The sequence below is a fragment of the Myiozetetes cayanensis genome, unplaced genomic scaffold (genome assembly GCF_022539395.1).
Source record: "Myiozetetes cayanensis isolate MyiCay16 unplaced genomic scaffold, myiCay2020 scf2-11, whole genome shotgun sequence".
Taxonomy (NCBI): domain Eukaryota; kingdom Metazoa; phylum Chordata; class Aves; order Passeriformes; family Tyrannidae; genus Myiozetetes; species Myiozetetes cayanensis.
In genome coordinates, this window is record NW_026087411.1 from 17,425,689 (window position 1) to 17,444,426 (window position 18,738).

At 40.6% G+C, this 18,738-nt stretch overlaps 1 protein-coding gene across 1 annotated transcript in view; it reads left to right on the top strand.

The window, feature by feature from the left end:
* Positions 1–248: 248 nt before the first annotated feature.
* The window catches only part of XDH (xanthine dehydrogenase), a 52,683-nt gene continuing 34,193 nt past the window's right edge, over positions 249–18,738 (top strand). The window contains 10 exon segments of the mRNA XM_050314349.1: positions 249–483; positions 7,445–7,502; positions 9,910–10,006; positions 11,182–11,290; positions 12,338–12,464; positions 13,291–13,352; positions 15,400–15,468; positions 16,314–16,382; positions 16,827–16,913; positions 18,209–18,350. Coding sequence (XP_050170306.1) covers positions 430–483; positions 7,445–7,502; positions 9,910–10,006; positions 11,182–11,290; positions 12,338–12,464; positions 13,291–13,352; positions 15,400–15,468; positions 16,314–16,382; positions 16,827–16,913; positions 18,209–18,350 — 874 coding nt within the window. The 5' untranslated portion in view covers positions 249–429.

Here is an 18,738-nt window from a genome sequence, read left to right on the forward strand (position 1 = left end):
CAATATTTAGTGAGAGATGGTTGGGAGAAGCTCCCCCCTTCTCCCCCCTCCCCCAAAGTTTGCATTGTATTGCAAAATACTGTGAGTTCCTAGCAATTGTTGCAGTGCCTCAAGCCTGGCAGTGTAATCTAAAGGGAATGCAGTAGAATTGTGATCTCTTACTATATAAAAGGGGGCGGGTCACTCTGCTTGTTCCAGCTCCTTTTCTGTCATTACAGCTGCAGAAGCACCAACCAAATGCAGCTGGCACGCCTCTTCGTTGGCTCTTATATAATATGGGGCACCGATGTAGAAATAAAGTCAAACATTCTTGAGGCAGACTCATATTACTCGTCGTATCGCTGGTGCTCCCCGCGCTGTGGGCTGTAGGGCTGCTCTCAGAAGGCTGGTCTGTGGCCCTGTCTGAGTGAATTTTGGAAGGTGTACAGGATGGCTCCGAGCGAGGCAGGGGATGAACTTGTTTTCTTTGTGAATGGTAAAAAGGTAAGGAAGATTCCAGCTTTCTGTCCAGCTTGCTCCTGGATTGTGGCTCGATTACTTACTTTTCTAGTCACCTTTTTCCTCCTCTGAAGTTTTCTAATACCAGCACATGTGCCATGGCTTTTAAATATTAAATTGTGAAAACTGTATATTGCTTTGCTAAGTGGCTTTTTATCTTCTTTGACTTTACCCTGTAAATTATTCAGAGACTAACACAACTATATAATGTTCCTTTTACATTTTAGATTTGTTGGCAATAATTTACTGCAATTTTGAGGTAACTACTTTTAAATAAGGGTGCACTGCTTAATACAGGCATTTCTACTAGAAATAATTTTCAGTAATTACAAGAGATCTGGCAAATGTAACTCAAATGTAAGCATCCATATAATTCATATATTCAGCAAGTAATTCTGCAATTTGTTTTTTGAAAGATATTTAGTAAAAAGTTTATTCCATTTCCACTTAAGAAGCAAGAAAACTCCTAAAAGTCAAAGTCCATTAACTGATACTGATTCCTGATTCAACTGCTGACAATACCCTAAGAGTGACTGTGTCTCACAGGAGGGTGGGGTGGTCCTTGCACATGGTGGACACATTTTAACAGTTTGTCCCAGAGCCTCCTTTCTCAGTTTGGACTTTCTCTGGCTATCATTTTTGCCTAGACTCTTCAAAACCTTGTAACAAGTCACACTTTCCTCTTTCTTTGAACTGTGAGTACTGAGTTAGTTCTGTTTCTGAGCTCAGTTCAGTGCTAATCTCGGTTCCTCACATTCCCCTTGCCTAGATACTTGGGCAGGGAAACTTGTGCCAAAGCAACTTCCAGATGGAAAACCTGGAAAGACAAGAGGGTTACATATCCACTCCAGTGTGGAGCCAACATTTGGTGGACCTTCCCTGTGCACTGCTTAGGGGTAAATCATGTGCTGCACTAAGTTGGGGCTGGACAATTATTTTTTTAATCCCTGGAGGGATCGCACAATATTCTCAATTGGCTAAAAAGCTCTGTGCCCTGAACTACAGGCTGGCACAGGATTACTATCAGTTTTGCTTTTGTTGATCTTTCATGCCGGTTTAATCAAGTGTAAATGTGAATGAGATTGTTGCTACAATTAGGGGTTTTAGTTATGAATTTGGATCCTAAACTGGATTGGAATTTGAACTTTCACAGGTACTAGTGCATTTGATATCAAAGTTTTGTTTTTTTGAGGTATCAGTAGTTTACTGAAGGATGAAATGTATCTAGTTTATAAGTTAGTCATAGAGCTCTTGAATGTAGTACTGACGTAGAGCACAGCCCTGACTCTGAGGTTTTATAGAGAAGGATGACAACTGAAGCTGTGCTTACACAGATCAGTAGTGGTTCATATGTCAACATTAATTGACATATCAGCCGTTCTCTGTTTCTAGAGGGGAGTGAAAACTCCCTAAAACTCCAAGAAATCATGACTAGCTAATTAAGCTTGGTAGTCGAGATTGTGGCACAGGGTGGTCTGTGAATTTCATCTGATGAATTTTCTGCTATGGTGGGCAAAGGTGGCACACCATTAACTTCTTGTCTTCTTGCTCAGTGAAGTTTTTGTGAGATCCCTCCTCTGTGAACCCCAATTTTTAGACAGTGAACTGGGAGTTATTTGGTTCTTGCAGTAGGAGGTTGCTGCAAATGTTTCAGGCAATCTGGACTTTGATGCTTTGAACCAAGTGTCCTCTCTAGTTTCTTTTTCTAGTATGCCCTAATGAAAGAGAATTGGAGTTCTGGTGCCAGACCAGCTGAAGTTCAATTTATAAACAAATTCCTATATACATTTGCAGGTTTTGCTTCAGCACTGTCTGGTGCTGAGCCATTACAGGAGTGTTGCTCTGTGTAAATTGGTGGAAAACCCCTTCTCCTGGAGAAAACTTTTGGCTAACATATGAAAATGACTATTAGTCAAAACACAGAGATGGTCCTGTGGGACTCCCTTTTATTTGTGTGGGGTAGGGGTAGAGAAGGGGAGAAAGAGCAGTCTATACTATGAAAGCCAGCAGCAGAAAACAATCTGTTTGTTTTGTACCTTCTGTCTGTTCTTGCTGAGTCCTGCAGCTAACGAACGTGCCGTGAGTGACATTGCCCTTGGTGCGTTTCAGCAATTTTTATGGAACTGCTGTTCCTGTTTACAAAAGCCACATCTCAGAGCTGACCGCGTGCATGTGTGAAGGGGTTTATCACAGTGTGATCTTGGCAGTTTGGCTAAAAAAAAAATCACCACTGGACTGTTAATACAACCAATGGTACCAACCCATTTAATACGTCAAAGCTCTCTCTGCATCCTTCCCTTCTGGCTCACAAAGCTAGCAGTGCTATCGAAGGAGCAGGTTCCACTTGCTCTACCCAGAGCCTCCATTGGCATTTTCTTTTCTATTCTCTTTTTGGGTGTGCTGCTTAAGTGGTTTGATTTATAACCCCACCAAATGCAGGTTTAAGAGAAAGAATCAAACCCATGGGGCAATCTGATCTGTGAATGTGGAGTTTGTTCAGATATTTCTGTACGTGAGAGGTTTTGTGATGGAAGGAGTGGTGGGAAGTGCCTGGGCAGGTAGCAAGAGAGGAAGCAGAGGGGCAGGCACTGATCTCTTTTCTGTGGTGACCAGTGACAGGGTCTGAGGGAACAGCATGAAGCTGTGTCAGGGGAGGCTTAGGATAGATATTAGGAAAAAGTTCTTTACCCAGAGTGTGGTTGGGCATGGGAGCAAGCTCCCCATGGAAGTGGTCACAGGACCAAGCCTGTCTGAGTTCAAGAAGTATTTGGATTGTGCTCTCAGACACATGGTGTGATTGTTGGGGCTGTCCTGTGCAGAGCCAGGAGTTGAACTTTGATGATCATTGTGGGTCCCTTCCAACTCAAGATATTCTATGATTCTAAGTTAGGATATGGCTCTATCCTTCTGGAGCCCTGACTAAATGTTCCAGTTAATTCACTGCAAAGAATGTGATAGCATGGCCAGTGGGAAAGGTTACTGCTGTGTGAATTCATGACAGCTTGACTTTGCTGATATTCCGTCAGAGTACAAAACTCTGTGATAAGAGATGGTTTGAAAGATAGGAACTTGGATGGCAGCAAATCCTTCTCTTTTGCATTAGCCCAGTCTATACTGTTGTCAAGAAAAAGTCTCCTTGGAACAGCTGAGCATACTCCACATTCAGGACTGTTTATTTTAAGCACCTGTTTACTTCACTGGGCATAAAGCTTGGCACACAACTAGCTCAAAGTTATCTTAATAGTCTGCCTAGACTATAATGGAAACCAACACACTCAATTTAAAGCTAATAGTGGCAATTTTGTTTTCCTCAGCTGACAAATCTGCCTCATGCATATGTAGCATGCAATTTTAGTTCAAACCTGTAGTCAATATTTCTATTTCTATTCTGAATGCTAAGAGGGGAATCTATGCTGCAAGCCTCATTAGACCTCTTCCAAAATTCTGTGGATTGCAGATGGGACTGGATAAAATACAGGATTTTTTTTGAGCTTTAGGACCCTCTGAGTTCTATATAAACAGTGAATTACAAGTTTTCAATGCGCTGGTTTAAAGCAGAACAAAATGATCTCTTGACCAAAAGCAGATTTACATTGTGTGGTTATACTCAGCTTGTTCATCTGTGTTCCAGCCCTTTTTCTTTGTAAATTAATTTGAAATCTCTCATTGACAGATTTAAGTTGACTAGCCTGACTTGCTGTGTGGCAGTCTGGTTTAAACCTTTCACTTTCTCTTCTTGCAACTTACTGAGTGACTAGGGATTAGTGATTAAATGGGAACTTGTCCTTCAGGAAAGCATCTGTTTCTCACTGAAAGACCCTAGCTGATGGAAAGTGTGCTTGTTAAACTAGGAAAGTTTCTGTTTTCTCTCTCTTTCTGTTCCTCTATTTACCTTGTTCAACTACAGTTCTTTTAAACTGAAAAATCTTTTTTTAACTTTTTGAGAATAATAATTTAAATATGATGCTTTATGTGGCAAAGGCAAAGTTATCTGAATTAGAAAAAGGCAGGTAGAGAAACCAGAAAATGAAATATTTCTTGAGATGTACATGAAATTATGGGGAAGTGAGCTCAACATCTCTCTGCACTAGCCCATGGGCTCTAAAAGTGTAGGGTACTGCTTTAGAACCCGTTCCACATAGTACTTAAAAGCTTGAATAACTGTAGGGCCAGGCTGGGCTCCCAGATGAGGTGCATCTGAGTATTTCAGATTCCTAGAATCAGTAGACAAATAGACATGTAGTACAAACACAGCAGTACAGAGCAAATTTGTTGAGTGTCATTTGACTGTCAGTGCCATCCTAAGAGTTCTAGCAAAGTTTCTTTCTGAATTTCATTAATAATTAAGCTACTGCATGCACTAAAATCCAGTTGTGAATCTACCAAAATGTAGCTGGCAATCTGATACACCTGCAATATGACATTTGATTAAAAAAAAAAAAAAAAGAAACCAAAATAAAACAAACAACCAAACACTGAAAAACAGTAACTGGCCAAAAGACTTTCTTTAACTGCAGTATCTATGTAGTCTGATCTTATAACCACTGAATGCAATGGATATAATTTAGTTTCTTTCTGTACAAGGGCACTGAGGGAACAAGAGTTGTAATACTGAGCTGTGAATCACATTGTACTGGACATCAGACAAGAAATGTTATCCCCACCCACAGGGTTTAAAAATATTTTAAGAACAAATCACAGTAGGTGATTGCAACAAACCACTGGATGAATGATATGCTGGAGGACAAACCAGTATCAATGACAATGAAAAAAAGTCAGGAACAGCAACAAGTTCTTACTTTGTGCCCAGCAAGAGAGACTCATAAACAGGCATCCTCCCACCAGGAATCTGAGTGAAAAAGAATGACTCCTTGCTCCCTGATGCTTGAGATTTATGTTAATGCAGAATGTCCTCCAAACTCTTATCTCCCTCTGATTTCTACTCTCTGCCAGTATTGCAGATATACAGCTACAGTGGAGTAGTTTGAAGTGACAGAAGTAGCAATCCAGGGCTGTTGGTTTGAAGAGAGTAAGGGTGTGGATTGTCTGGGGCATTGTCTTCCGCATAGTGGGAACCACTTCCTGATAAAGTTGAGCAAAGCTTTGACTCTGGGATTTAGCACTTGCTTAAGTACTTCACTAGAAGTTCATGGAGCTGAGTGGTTAAATAAAGAATGAAGGTCTAGGCCTATTTCTTACTTCCTGAAAAGAAGCTAGTGGACCAAACCTTTAACTGACAGAGTGCATCTTGGATTCTTTCAGGAAAACCTTTTGAGACGTTTTCTTTGGTCTAAGCATAGAATCATCTCAACAGTCTTTAACTATTCTGAAGCTTTTTCTCTGTGCCTGGCTATCTTGGAAGCTTCTTTGGAAGGCTTTGCACTGTCCATTGGCACAGATGTGAGGAAGGAACTCAGCTTGACAGTGACAGTGGGAGTTGCCAGGGAAGGCTCTGTCTGTGAAATGGCTCTGAAAGGCTATTTGTCCACTTTAAGTCCCAAGGGTTTTTGGAATTATCTACTCATGTCTGTCTGTTTGCCAAACAGTTGCAGAGGGATGTATGGGCTCACTCTGAACCAAATGGCCACATGAGAGCCGCTGCATGCTCTGATTTGTTTCTGTGCATCCAGAAAGTGAGGGAACAGGGGCACCTTGCTCTTAATAGCAACCATGAGTGCTGCATGATGTACAGTGTGACATTCCCAAGCTAGAAGAATGAACTCTGTTTTTTTATCAAGGAAAGATATCTACATTATCACCAATGCAGGAGTGAGATGTGCAAAAAATGACCAGTTGTGTTTTGTAGCAGCAATTTTATTGGATAGTTCTAAAAAGGTGGACTCAAATAGGTAGTATGAACCTTGTCTCTTTAGAATAACCCTGTCACGTGCCAAAAGCATAAAACCGAAACAGTGTGGAGGGTTGTGAAGGTTTCTTATCAGTAAAAAAGCAAAAAACAAACCAACTTGCACAAATGACCTCTGTTTCAATTTGCCCTTCAAGCTGGGAGTGATTAATTTAAATAAACTGTTACTACTGTACTTAGGACTTGCATAACATAATAGCCAAGAACACATGATTACTTTCTGGCACGCAGTGAATTTGGAAAAGTTTCTTGACACTTTATTAACAACAGAAAAAGGGGAGACAAGCTCTGTGGCCATTTGGAGGCAAGGGCAGAACTTTGGTTTCTGACCGTTGGGCAGAGGTTGAAGTAGAATGTCCAATGGTTATTTTATGTCTAATGGATAACTGCTAATAGCATTGTTTACTAATAGTATAGAGCTGGCTCAAAATGTGCAGAGAAAATTTCTCCTTGCTTGGAATTTTGTATTGCCACGTTTAGGGTGGCTATTGATGCAACATGATTAATTTAGAAAGGAAGAAAGAGAATCTTCAAGAGGACTGGTACTTGCTGCCCATCCTGCAACACCTGTGTTGCCACAGAATTTTTGGTGTTGCTTTTTTCCTCTGCAATGTCTGTTACTGCTGCTGTTTCTGTCATTCTGTTTATCTGTTCATTTTCTACCTCTTGTATCAGTAAGAAGAAGGGACTGAGTTCAGCTATGCATGGTCAGTAAAGACAAGATACCGTTTGGGGAGATGTGAGGAACCCAAAACTTGAGTACAAAACACAGTTTTTTCCTCACTGCTAATGCTATTTGCCATTTTTGATGAAGGCTTTTCTGGGATTTGCCTCAGTGTGCCATGGCTGAAAAACTCTGACCTGTGTAACACATATAAATATAACATATATAGCATATATAACATAGCATATAACAATAAATTCAAGGAAACATTTTGTCTGGATACATGACCAACATTGCTGTATTAATCAGTGATTTTTCTCCCTTGAAGTTGCAGAAAGACCAGACTTTCTCCTTCCAACTAACATGTCTGTGTTGTAAAACCTTCTGTGTGTAATAGTACCTTTTGCTTCTTGCAGGTGGTGGAAAAAGATGTGGACCCAGAAACAACTCTGCTAACTTATCTACGAAGAAAATGTATCCGGTGTCAGAAGAAACTGCAGGCGGCTTTAAATGCCTACAGCATTTCATGATTGTTTACTGTTGTGTCTGTCACTTGAGTGCTAGGCAGAGCTTTTACACAGAGTATAAGAGGGAGTGGTCTGCATGGGCTGGCAGAGATTACAGCTGGTATTTCTAGCATAAACTATGGCAAATTTTAAATAATATACTTTAAGTAAACTTTAAATACTTTATTAACGCTTTAAAGGAAAAACTCTCAGAATGTCTAGGAATTAGAATATGATGGAAAGGAAGCAATATTGAGATTACAATAAAATTGAAGGAAATTTAATTTTCTTCCACACAAATTGCAAACAATTTTCTGTCCAAAACATCACAGCCACTTGAAATCCTTGTTGTATCATCCATTAATTTGGATGTTACTGGATAGCTAATATCCAATAAATGGTAGTTCTGTGGTTTGTTGATCAGATGACCCTGGGAGGCAAGCTCAGAGGCAGGGGTTCCCACCACGTACGTGTTTACATGAGCACATTTACATGAGCAGATGCAGGAAGTCACGTTTCACTCCTGTTTGAAGCTGCTCAACACGTGAGTCAGAATAGCTTCAGAACCTGGGTAGCTATTACTGCGGTGACCAGGCTGGCTACGCTAGGTCTGGTTCCGTAGCTTGTGTCATTCCATGTTTTCTGGGTTTTTGTCTGGCTAGCTGGGTGTGTACCTGTGCCAAACTGCTCCTGTCTGTGCTGGTGTACTACTTGAAAAAATCATGCATACTTTTTTCACCCTACTGCCATGTTCTGTTTGTCTGGGATCTGAAGGAAGCATGAGGGTATGAATCACACTTCTCTTTGGGATTTCCAACAGAACTATACACAGCCCTCTTGATCTGACTGTACCTTGTGTGGGTAAAGGTCAAGAGGAAATATAAGTGGCATAACTCTTGTGCCTCTGTGCACTTTTTACCACTAGGCCTTTTGTGTCTAAGCTTGTTGATATCTAATGCAAATAACTTTGTAAAGGCATAACCTGAGCTCTTCAAAACCTACTGATCTTCTGCATGAGCATTCTGGGGAACTTATTTTGTACATGTCTGTTTAGGGATAGACAAATACTTTCAGAAACATGTTTTATTGAGGCAGGATAGCACTGTTGTCAAGAGAAACATTGGATGGCATAGGAAAGCTGTATTTCTGCTCAAGCAGGCACATGATTGTATGAAAAGCAGACATGGCACTTAGGGATGGGGTTTAGTGGTGGACTTGGCAGTGTTAGGTTAACGGTTGGACTTGGTGATCTTAAACATCTTTTCTAACCTAAATAATTCTATAATTTCTATGATTCTTTGAAAATTGTCAGTTCCAGAATCTTTGCAGTGAAGACAAAGGTGATTTGATTCTCTCTACCACAGTACCCGTTGCTTTTTCACAGGCCTAGGTTGATTATCTCAACACAAGCATGTGTTCATTGCCAATGAAATCAACTGTTTTTTTCCCCCACCAAAATGTCTCAGCATTGTCCAATCCTCTTTGCAAAAAGTAACACCTTCTAATTACTTTCTAGTGAGTGAAGGAACCCAAAGAAGAAGTGACTCAAGGAATTTTCTTCTGAATCCCTTTGCAGAACATCTGATCTAATGCCTGATTGTAAAATGTAGACATGAGCTCTGCAGCCTGCAGAGGAATCCACTTAGGCCAGTCCATGAGCTTTGTGAGGTCCCAAGTGTCTTTGCCGAGGTTCTGTGCATCTCCACCACTTCTGGCTCACATTGTCTACCTCCTATGGTTTTATGGGAACCAGACTCCTGGGAAGTGTGCTTGGCTGGTTTTGTCCCTAGGAATTTGGCAAGTGATCCTATATGGGTCAAGAGAGAAGGTTGGGTGGCCAAAACTCTTGAGATGCAGGTAGTTCAGGAGCAGTTCAAGTTCAGATCCTGCATCAGTGCTAAACTGTGTGCCTTGTAGCACTGAGTGACTGCCCTGCCTGGGAGCCTTCCAGGTGTTGGGAGTCACCAGGTGTAGGAAGAAGTCAACCACCACCAGTGAGAGGTGCTGGAGATGTCATCATGCAGCTCAGGGATGTGGCTGCATGCCTGAACAGCTCCTGCTCAGCAATTACTGAGTGCTTTATCTACTTTAAGTCATTTCCTTCTCTGAGTAAAGCAAAGTGGGAACTGTTGAAGTTCAGATTTTTTTTTGTTTATTCTGAGTCTGTTGCAACGTGGGCTGCCTCCTTATTAGGGCTTTGGGTGTTGATCTCAAAGCTCACATGCCAGCATTTGAAACTTTGCTTGTGTCAAATTATTAAGCAGTAAAAATGAGTGTTGGGTTTCCAGCAAGAACTTGTTGCTAAGCCTTGATTGACAACTTGAGCAGGTTTCTGCCAACATGTTTCATGTTTTCCTTAATTCCCGTACTCTCAGTGGGCCTATGTGGAACCAAACTAGGCTGTGGAGAAGGTGGATGTGGTGCCTGCACTGTTATGATATCCAAGTATGATCCCTTTCAGAAGAAAATCCTGTATCCTTTGCAATTTGAAATGTGAACAGACCCAGGTTCTTGGCATTCCAGAAATGGTATTGTTTTGTTTTCGTTTTCTTTTTAAGAGTTATATAATGAATGTTTCTGCCAAAACATAATTTTTCACTTTCAGAACATAAACTTAGAAGGCAAAAACAAGGAGGTTTTTTTTCATAAAGCATTGCACAGAACTATTTGGTTTGACCTTGCAATATCTGCTCTGATTCTAGCACATCGGCTTATCTGCCTTTTCCCAGTTCAGAAATACTCTTGCAGTGTAATGTAGCTTTTCCCTATGATGATCCAAATAATGATTACTGTGATAAAATCTTTACTGTTATTTGTATTACTACAATAATTTGGTTTCTGTATGCCAGCAGATACTTTTTTCTCTACTTGTAACTGTCAGAATTACTTTCTGAGAAATAAACTTTCCTCCTATTCTCACTTTAATTAATCAAAAGGTGAAGAAATGGCATCAAACAAAAAGGGGAATAGAGGGAGAGGATGAGGCAGAGAGACAGGCTGCAGTTTATATTTACTGTGGGGAATAGAAAGCACTGAAATCTTTGATATATTTGGAGATACTTTAACTTGGATCATCTAACTTAGTGATTCCACTTAATAGTTTGGCCATGAATAGGGTATTAGGGTCATTATTCTGTCTTGATAGAAATGAGATAAAGTACTTAGTTCTTGTAAGAGTTTTGGCCACATTATTCTGTTTTACCTTCAGTCTAGACTTTTTCAGTATGAGTACCCTCTAGAAACAGCTTTCTAGGTAAAAGGCCAAGAACTCCCTTCTCTTAATTAACTTTGCAAGGGGCCAGCTGAAGTTGTATTCAGCTGAATAACATCCTGGTATTTGTACTCTGCCCCTATATATTACTTATATGGGTTGTGTAGCTTAACATGCAACAAGGATGTTTAAAGTTATTATTCCTAGGTCAAATCATATGGTGCATGCTCAGTTTAACCTTCAAATGAAGTTGATGAGAACTTTGGATGACTAGGTGTGTAGGATTTGGCTTGTAACAAATACCTGTATCACATCTGTTTAAGTTCTCTTATTGTACTCGCTGCTATAGTGTCTAAGTACTCTTCAGTCTTCCTGTTCCCTTTTTCCTTTGTTGAGCAGCACTGTCAAATGAAATGACCTTAATTTATTATTGTAGCCACCATACTGCCAATGCTTGCCTCTTCCCTGTCTGTGCCCTGCATCATGTAGCTGTAACTACTGTTGAAGGCATAGGAAACACAAAATCCAGGCTGCACCCAGCCCAGGTAAGCTATTAATAGTGGTAACTTTAAATCCTCTATCCATGTTTTCCTCGGATAATTAATCCTGTTACAGAGTCTTGAGACCTCCATTGTAATGTTAAAGCCAAGAGATTGGCTTTCCACATGAGTAGTCCCTACTTGCAGGAATGACTAAGTGCCAGAATAAAACCCCCTGGGTCAATGCTACAGCTCTGTTATGCCCCTAGCAAGTAAACTGGTGCTATCCTGGCTGAATTGCGAATGCTTTTGTTCTCAGGATACACTGTCTGCATTTGGTTCACATCCTGGACCAGGGAGACTGATGTTGCAGGGAAAGCCAATATAATGACCTAGAGCTAGTAAACCTGAGATGGCCTTCCATGAAAGACCTTAGTTTCTCATCTTGCATAGTTAGGAACCCTCCCTGTGATAGTGAAGTAAATTTTGCTTCAGCAAAGTTTCTGTAATCCTAAAATATTCTTGTTGGGGAGGTGTGACAGGAATGTGAAGCCTTGCTTTTCTAGCACAGTGTTTTAATGCAGCCTTACCTCAGATTTCTCAGAGATCCTGCTCCCTTAAGGTAAACTGTGATTCATCACAGTTTGCACAGTGGGTAGGACTTGTGCCAATATCTATCCAAGACAGTAAACAACAAAGTGAAAAATAAGTTAGACACGCATCAATGGATGGCAGCCAATCTGACCTTTGCTTGTTTGTGTTCTTTTCCCTACTTCCCCTGAAGATTCTAAGCTTTGATTCTGGCTTCTAGTCACCTTCAGTTACATTGTGTGTTCAAAGCCTAGGTACAAACTTTTCATTCTTTTTTTAATTTATTTATTTATTTTTTTAAAAAAATTTTTATTTTTTTAAATTTATGTATTTAATTTTTTTTTTTTTTGGTTAAGTCTTCTTCACAGATTAATTGGCCACCTCATCTGATAACATCTGGTGATAATCTTAGCTCCTCTGGTGAGACTGGGTGTTCTTTTTAGCAGAGATGTTACAGAAACAGGCACCACGGTGAAGTCACCGTGATATTACAGGCTAATGGCTGTTTTTACTTCTTCTCAGGAGAGGATAGCAAAAAGTCATGGTTCCCAGTGTGGCTTTTGCACTCCAGGCATTGTCATGTCTATGTATACTTTGCTTCGGAACAACCCCGAGCCCAAAATGGAAGACATTGAAGATGCTTTCCAAGGTAATACTCATAAACCCTTCAGGGATGCAACCTGTTCTGCTTTTATTACATCTGCTTCACCAAATGGGATGGAGGTGCACCTTTATGAAATGTATTTTATTAAAAATAGCTGAATGTTATGAGGTTAAGAACTATCTTTTCCACTAGGGGACTGGGTAGGTGCTATGAAGTGAAAAAAAGTGGCCTGTGGAAGATCTCACAGAACCTCATTCTTTGCCCATAAGCAGGGGGCAAGTGGCCTCAGTCTTGCTTTAGGAACCCACTAATATTAACACAGAACAAAAGGTGACCTGTCCCCGAGGGGCTTGTAAGTGTCCTTGTTATTCACTGCTGTCACAAGAGCCTGCAGAGGTGATGGAGAACATCCGGGCCAGGCAACCTCAAGTAAAGGACCAAGGCAGCAATAGACATGATGGAGTGGGGCAGAATCCAACTGTGCCAATCATCTGAGAGGTTGAAGTTAGAGTCATTACTGTCCTTCCAGAAATGATCCAAAAGGAATGATGATGCAGGAGAAAGCAATCTCTCTGTAGTTCAGGAGACAGAATATATAGCTGTCACACTGATAAGGCTCACACAATTGAGATTAATGAATACTGAATATGGCAGATTGAATTTGTTCTAAATGAATTTCAATTTAAAATTTCAACAAAAAGGAATGGTAGGATTGTGCAGGTTTACTAATGAAGTTTTTTCCCTCCCAGTTTTTTCATTAGCTTTGTCTATATTTGACAATCTTTGGTGAGAAACAATGAAATTATCTAAAAGAAGAGACATTCGTAGCCAAATTATGCTAAATCTTTAACCTTTTGCTCTGGCAATGCAGGGAACTTGTGTCGGTGTACAGGCTACAGACCCATTCTGGAAGGATACAGGACATTTGCTAAAGTAAGTGTCTTTGGATAACATTTAAAAAACATCTGGAAGGCTGGCTGTTTTTCTCTCTGCTACTGAAGCACACCATGAGCTAAAATGGGAAGGAAGGAGATACACATGCTGTAACAATGCAACTCCAACTCTTGACCCCTTTGTATGTGCTTCATGTATTAATAATGCAAAAAGAGCAACTGCTTTACTCACCCCAGTTACTGGAAGTGGAACACTTGAATAAAATCTGCCTGATGATCCCTTATTGGATCACAGGTAATCAGACTCTGTAATTCTATTCTGTAAGTCTCTAGAAACTCACAATCTCTGCATAATACAGTTTGTAGATGATCCCTGATGTGGAAAAAGTGCAAAGGTATGGTGCACTGATAGGGACATGCTGTGGAGGAATCTGATGAGGAACTTGCTTGCTTGAAAGATCAGCTGCAGAGCTGGAATAGCTCTGGAAAGAAGCTGAAGTCACTGCTGTATAGCTCTTGTTCAGAATTATTCTACTGGTTTGGGTGAGGTATGAAGCTTTGCCATAAATTTTTTCTAGTGCCTTTGTACCTGAAAGACTGCTGGAGGCTGTGAAGAAAAGTGAATCATTAGGTACTTCAGTGATTACTGGCCACTTATGGGACTACACTGGTATTAAATACCAAAAGGAAAGAATTTAGAATGATGCCCATTAATTTAATTTTATTATCCAGAATTGAGATCAACAAAAGATAGTACAAACAGGACTGAGATCCACTACAAATGGCTGATAAACCCAGTTGATATAGCCTAGTTGGATTTCCAACAGGCTTTCAACAGTGTCTCACCAAAGAGACAATAAAGAGCCATATGGGGCAAGAGGGAAGAAATCTGTATGGATGAAAGATTGGTTAAAAGGCAGGAAATGGCAGGTAGGAGAAAATGATGTGTTTTTGCAATGGAAGGATGATCAGTGGAGTTCTGCTGGGACCTGTGGTGGAAGCAAGGCTGTTGAAGGTATCCCTAAATGTTGTGGAAAAGAGTGTCAATAGTGATGTGAGTTATCAAGTTAGTCTGGGTAGCAAAGGCAGGAACTGACTGAGGAATTTCAAAAGGATTTTATTGACCTGAGAGAATAGAATGGGATAAAAAATTGAGGGTAAAAAAAATGCAAAGCAATTTACAGAGTGAAACGCAGTTCTCATTTTGCACATAAAAAGATAGGCTGTGGGCAGACAAAAGTTCATTTTCCTGTTACTACACAGGAAGATGATCTAGGAGGTCTGATAGACAGTTTTATGTAAGCATCAGCTGAATACTTGCTGACAGTGAGAGCAGCACTTCAGAGGGTAGAGAACAAAACAGAAAACACTGCCATGCTGTTTTCTGTATCATTGCTCTTCCTACACTTGAGTATTCCATGCAGTTCTGCTTCTCTCATCCCTAACATGGTGTAGCAGAACAGCAGAAGATTCAGACAAGTGGAACAAGGATCACATCTGACTTTCACACAGGGAAGCACTGAGTAGTCTGGGACACTTCAGCCTGGAAAAGTGATGTCAGGGAGAGGAAGGGGCTCTATGTAGCCCATATACTGGTTTATTTTGACCTCTGATAGAGATCTACAAAACTGTGACCAGCAGGTGGAATGTGAACAGTCATCTGCTATTTGCTGCCTCTTCCAAAATAAGGGCAATTCAAGAAATGAAAGTAGTTGGAGTCAGGTTGAAAAAGAAGTCAGATAATCTGCCTGGTGGTAGAGTACTAGGGATTGTATGTGCTTGTCACTTTTAGTTTTCTCTGGGTATCTCCTCACAGCTCCAGCTGGAGCAGAGATACTGGTTGAATGAGAGCAGTCCTAGACCAGAACAATAGGTCTGTCAGCAGAAGGGGCGTGACCCAGCCATCACACTGTGGGATATTGCTTTGCACTGCCAACAGAAACACCTACTTGCTTGGCATCTTCCATCTCCTATTCCTGCTTTGGATATAATAGACGTGCGATCAATTTCCCTCCAAAAGGAATCAAGTCTACTTTATTTCCTTGGAATCTGCACATTTTTTCTCAGAACAGGTTTTGTTCCCACAGGACATGAATTGCTGTGGCAGAGTTGCCAATGGCACCGGATGCTGTCGTAGTGGGAGGGAAAATAGCATGGTAAGCTTTATGTTAGAACCCATAACCTCAATTTTCAGTATAATATTAGAGCTTTGATGTATTAGCCACCTATCTGGCTCTACTGTGGTGCAGATATTCAGAGCTCTCTGGGCTGTTTTCAATGTCCATCTCTTGGAAAGTGATGTGAATGTGTATGTCCTGATGAGCATGACTAGCCATCATGACACAGGTTTTACAATAGTGAGATAGATATAAATTCCTTCTGAATCTACATGGTGCAACATTTCTGCAAAATAGCATAGTGACAACTGTAAGCAATGTGTTACCACCTGCTGATATATTGAAGTGATACATCTTCCTGTGAAAACAGATCTGAAAACCAGTTAATTCCACAGTATGATCTTTCCCAAACTTTGCAGTCCAGTGATGAATGAAGTAATTTAATTTCTGTTCCAATAAACTATGCAGTTGGAACCTTTCAGAATATCTGGAACAAAAACATTAATTACGTTTTATGTACCAGTCGAGGTAAAAACAATGAAGGAACAAAAACTAGGAATTGAGGAATAAGGTAGTGCAAGTGTATAATAAATTTAGGAAACAGAGAATATAGAGAAATTCATTGCTGGAAAATTCCAATGAATTTCTGTGTTTTCTTTGTTAGGAAGCATCCAGTGTTGCATGGAATACTCCAGCAATTAAGACTGCTAGGAGTTTTCTCTCCAAATAGTTTATAAATGAAAAATTTTATAATGCAAGAGTTTATGAATGAATGCAAATTTCTGCAATCCAGGGATTGACAAAAGGGGAGGATGACATCCTGTAAAAATCAGAATGTTCTGACTTTATTTAAAATAGTTGAAATGTGCTTGTTTCTTCTTCAGAATGGGGGCTGCTGTGGAGGAAAAGCCAATGGTCCAGGCTGCTGCATGAATGGAAAAGAAGACAGTGTGGTAAGGTGCCTCTCAACTGTTAGTTTTTTCTCTATTTCTGATGTTTGAAAATCTTAGCTCTGGCTTGTTGTATGCCAAATCCCAGTGCTTTTATTTTAGCTATATTTATGCAAAGCAGTTTAGACTAATTTATATTTTATGGTCAGAAAAGCTTACCTCAGAAGAGGTATCTTTGATGTAATTTAACATGCCAGTGTGAAAGGGCACTTTTGATCTACAAAAACATATTAGTGTTCAGGGTTGAGGTTTCAAACATGCATTGAAATTGGAAAAAATGACTGAAGTACCGGAAATACTGGATGAGGTGGCAGCACTTCACTGGGTTTGCTATTCTTTGCTCCATGAAATGGTAACAAGGGTTTGACTAGAAAGAGGAATGACTTAGGGCTCTATGGGGATAGCTCTGTCCTCTGCCACTAGCCATTTGCACTTTCTCTGTCACAGAAAATGCTGTCCTCCAGCCTGTTCAATTCTTCTGAGTTCCGGCCTTTGGACCCCACACAGGAGCCAATCTTCCCACCAGAGTTATTGGTAAGTTCATTCAAAAAGAAATAGTACGTGATTTGTTGGTTTCACTGTTCTGCACGGGGTTTGAGTGACTCTGCCCTGAGGAGGTGGCTGGGCAAAAGATGGCTGCTGGTAAAGGAAAATACATGGGCATGAATCCTTCCTTCTTTCATAAAACAGAAGGAGTTTAAGCCAGCGTGACTTAAAAAATATGTGGTCCAGGTGTCTGCTCCAGCTGTCTGGCTTTCCTCTCTGGTTCTCACTATATATGTCTTTGATCTTGGATTGCCTTCCTTTCTGGTCACTGCCTGTCAAGGGGTGGAACAGTTGCAGAAATCTAAATTTCAATTTACTAGGTTACGTGTGAACTTCTACATTAAATACAGGTGTATCTGAGCTTATCCCTGTGCTCTCTTTATAGTGTAGGAAGGGAAGGAGGAGATATGGGATGTAGCTGAACATATGTCTCAACTAGCTGACTTTCCAAAAGCATCAACTTCCCTTCAGTCAGTGTAGCAAGAGTAGAAGTTGGTTGGGTTACACTAACTTTAAAAGTTAGGTGAGATCAGTTTTTCCTCCATGTTTCATTGCTGTCTCTTTTGGGATATTTTCCCCTAAGCAGTTCTTCCCAGTCAAGAATCTAATCCAGCACATGGTGTGTTCACAGCTTCCTTCACATTTAATGAACAACTAAAATTCAGTCATTAATTCTGCTGCTGTACCAAGCCTAAATGTGTAATGAGTAGGTTCTCATAGGCCATAGCATAAGACACATTAAGCTTGAGATAGGGCTCCTCTGTTTCTTCTCCAAGATGTTCTCCTGCCCAAGGATTGATCTCATGTTGCTCTGAGGCAGATATGTAAGTCTGTTTTCTTCAGTCACTGGATGAAGGAGTTAAGAAGGGAATCAGAATCTGGCCTACCTGGTAGCTAAAATTCATTAGTGCTGAAGGCTGACATTTTTGGATTGAGGTAAGAATGGAAAACCCATTATTTGTAAGGTGGCTGAAGCCAAGGGCATCTGCCAGAACTTTGGTCAGATGGAGCTTGCTGGCAGAGGTCTTGCCAGGGAGATGTGGCAGCAGGATGCACCTGGCAGTATCAGGACAGGAGCACTTTTGTCAGCACAAAAGAGATTTCCTTCACTGCTAGAAGAAGGATGGGGAATGGCCAACTGCCAACAACATTGAGGATATCACAGCCACTTCTCAGTAACTTGATTGAGATGAAGCCTGGCCTGGCATAGGCAGGGGCAGCATGTGAACACAGATTCTTGGCTTGATGTAGGGTCTGAGCTCTCTCTGAATTCACTTTTGCAGACTCAGAGTAACAAACAGCAGAAACGGATGTGTTTCAAAGGCGAGCGTGTGATGTGGATCCAGCCTACAACTCTCAAGGAATTGGTGGCTCTCAAATCTCAGTACCCCAATGCCAAACTCGTTGTGGGGAACACAGAAGTGGGTAAGAGAAAGAGCTGATACTCATTACGAGCAGTTAAAAAACTTTCCATGGAATGTTTTGTGAAAACAGTGCAAATGCAAACTTCTCTCATGCCAGTGCTGTTAAAAGCTGTTTAATTTTCAGGTTGTATATAGGAACAGATTTTCTTCTCAGGTAGATTAATCTCACAGTGAATGTTTTTTCCTGTCCTTTGCTGTGTTGGGCAAAAAAAATGCTAATCCAGATCTCTGAGCCTTTGTGCCATTTTGTGAAATTTGGAGAAGAGGGAAGTGACACAGCATAAAATATCTCCATAATCAAGTGAATTTAGTTGTGAGACCTGTGTTTTGAAGGACTTTTCAGTGGGCAAACTCTCAAAACTTGAAATCTTATTGTTAGCTCACACCAG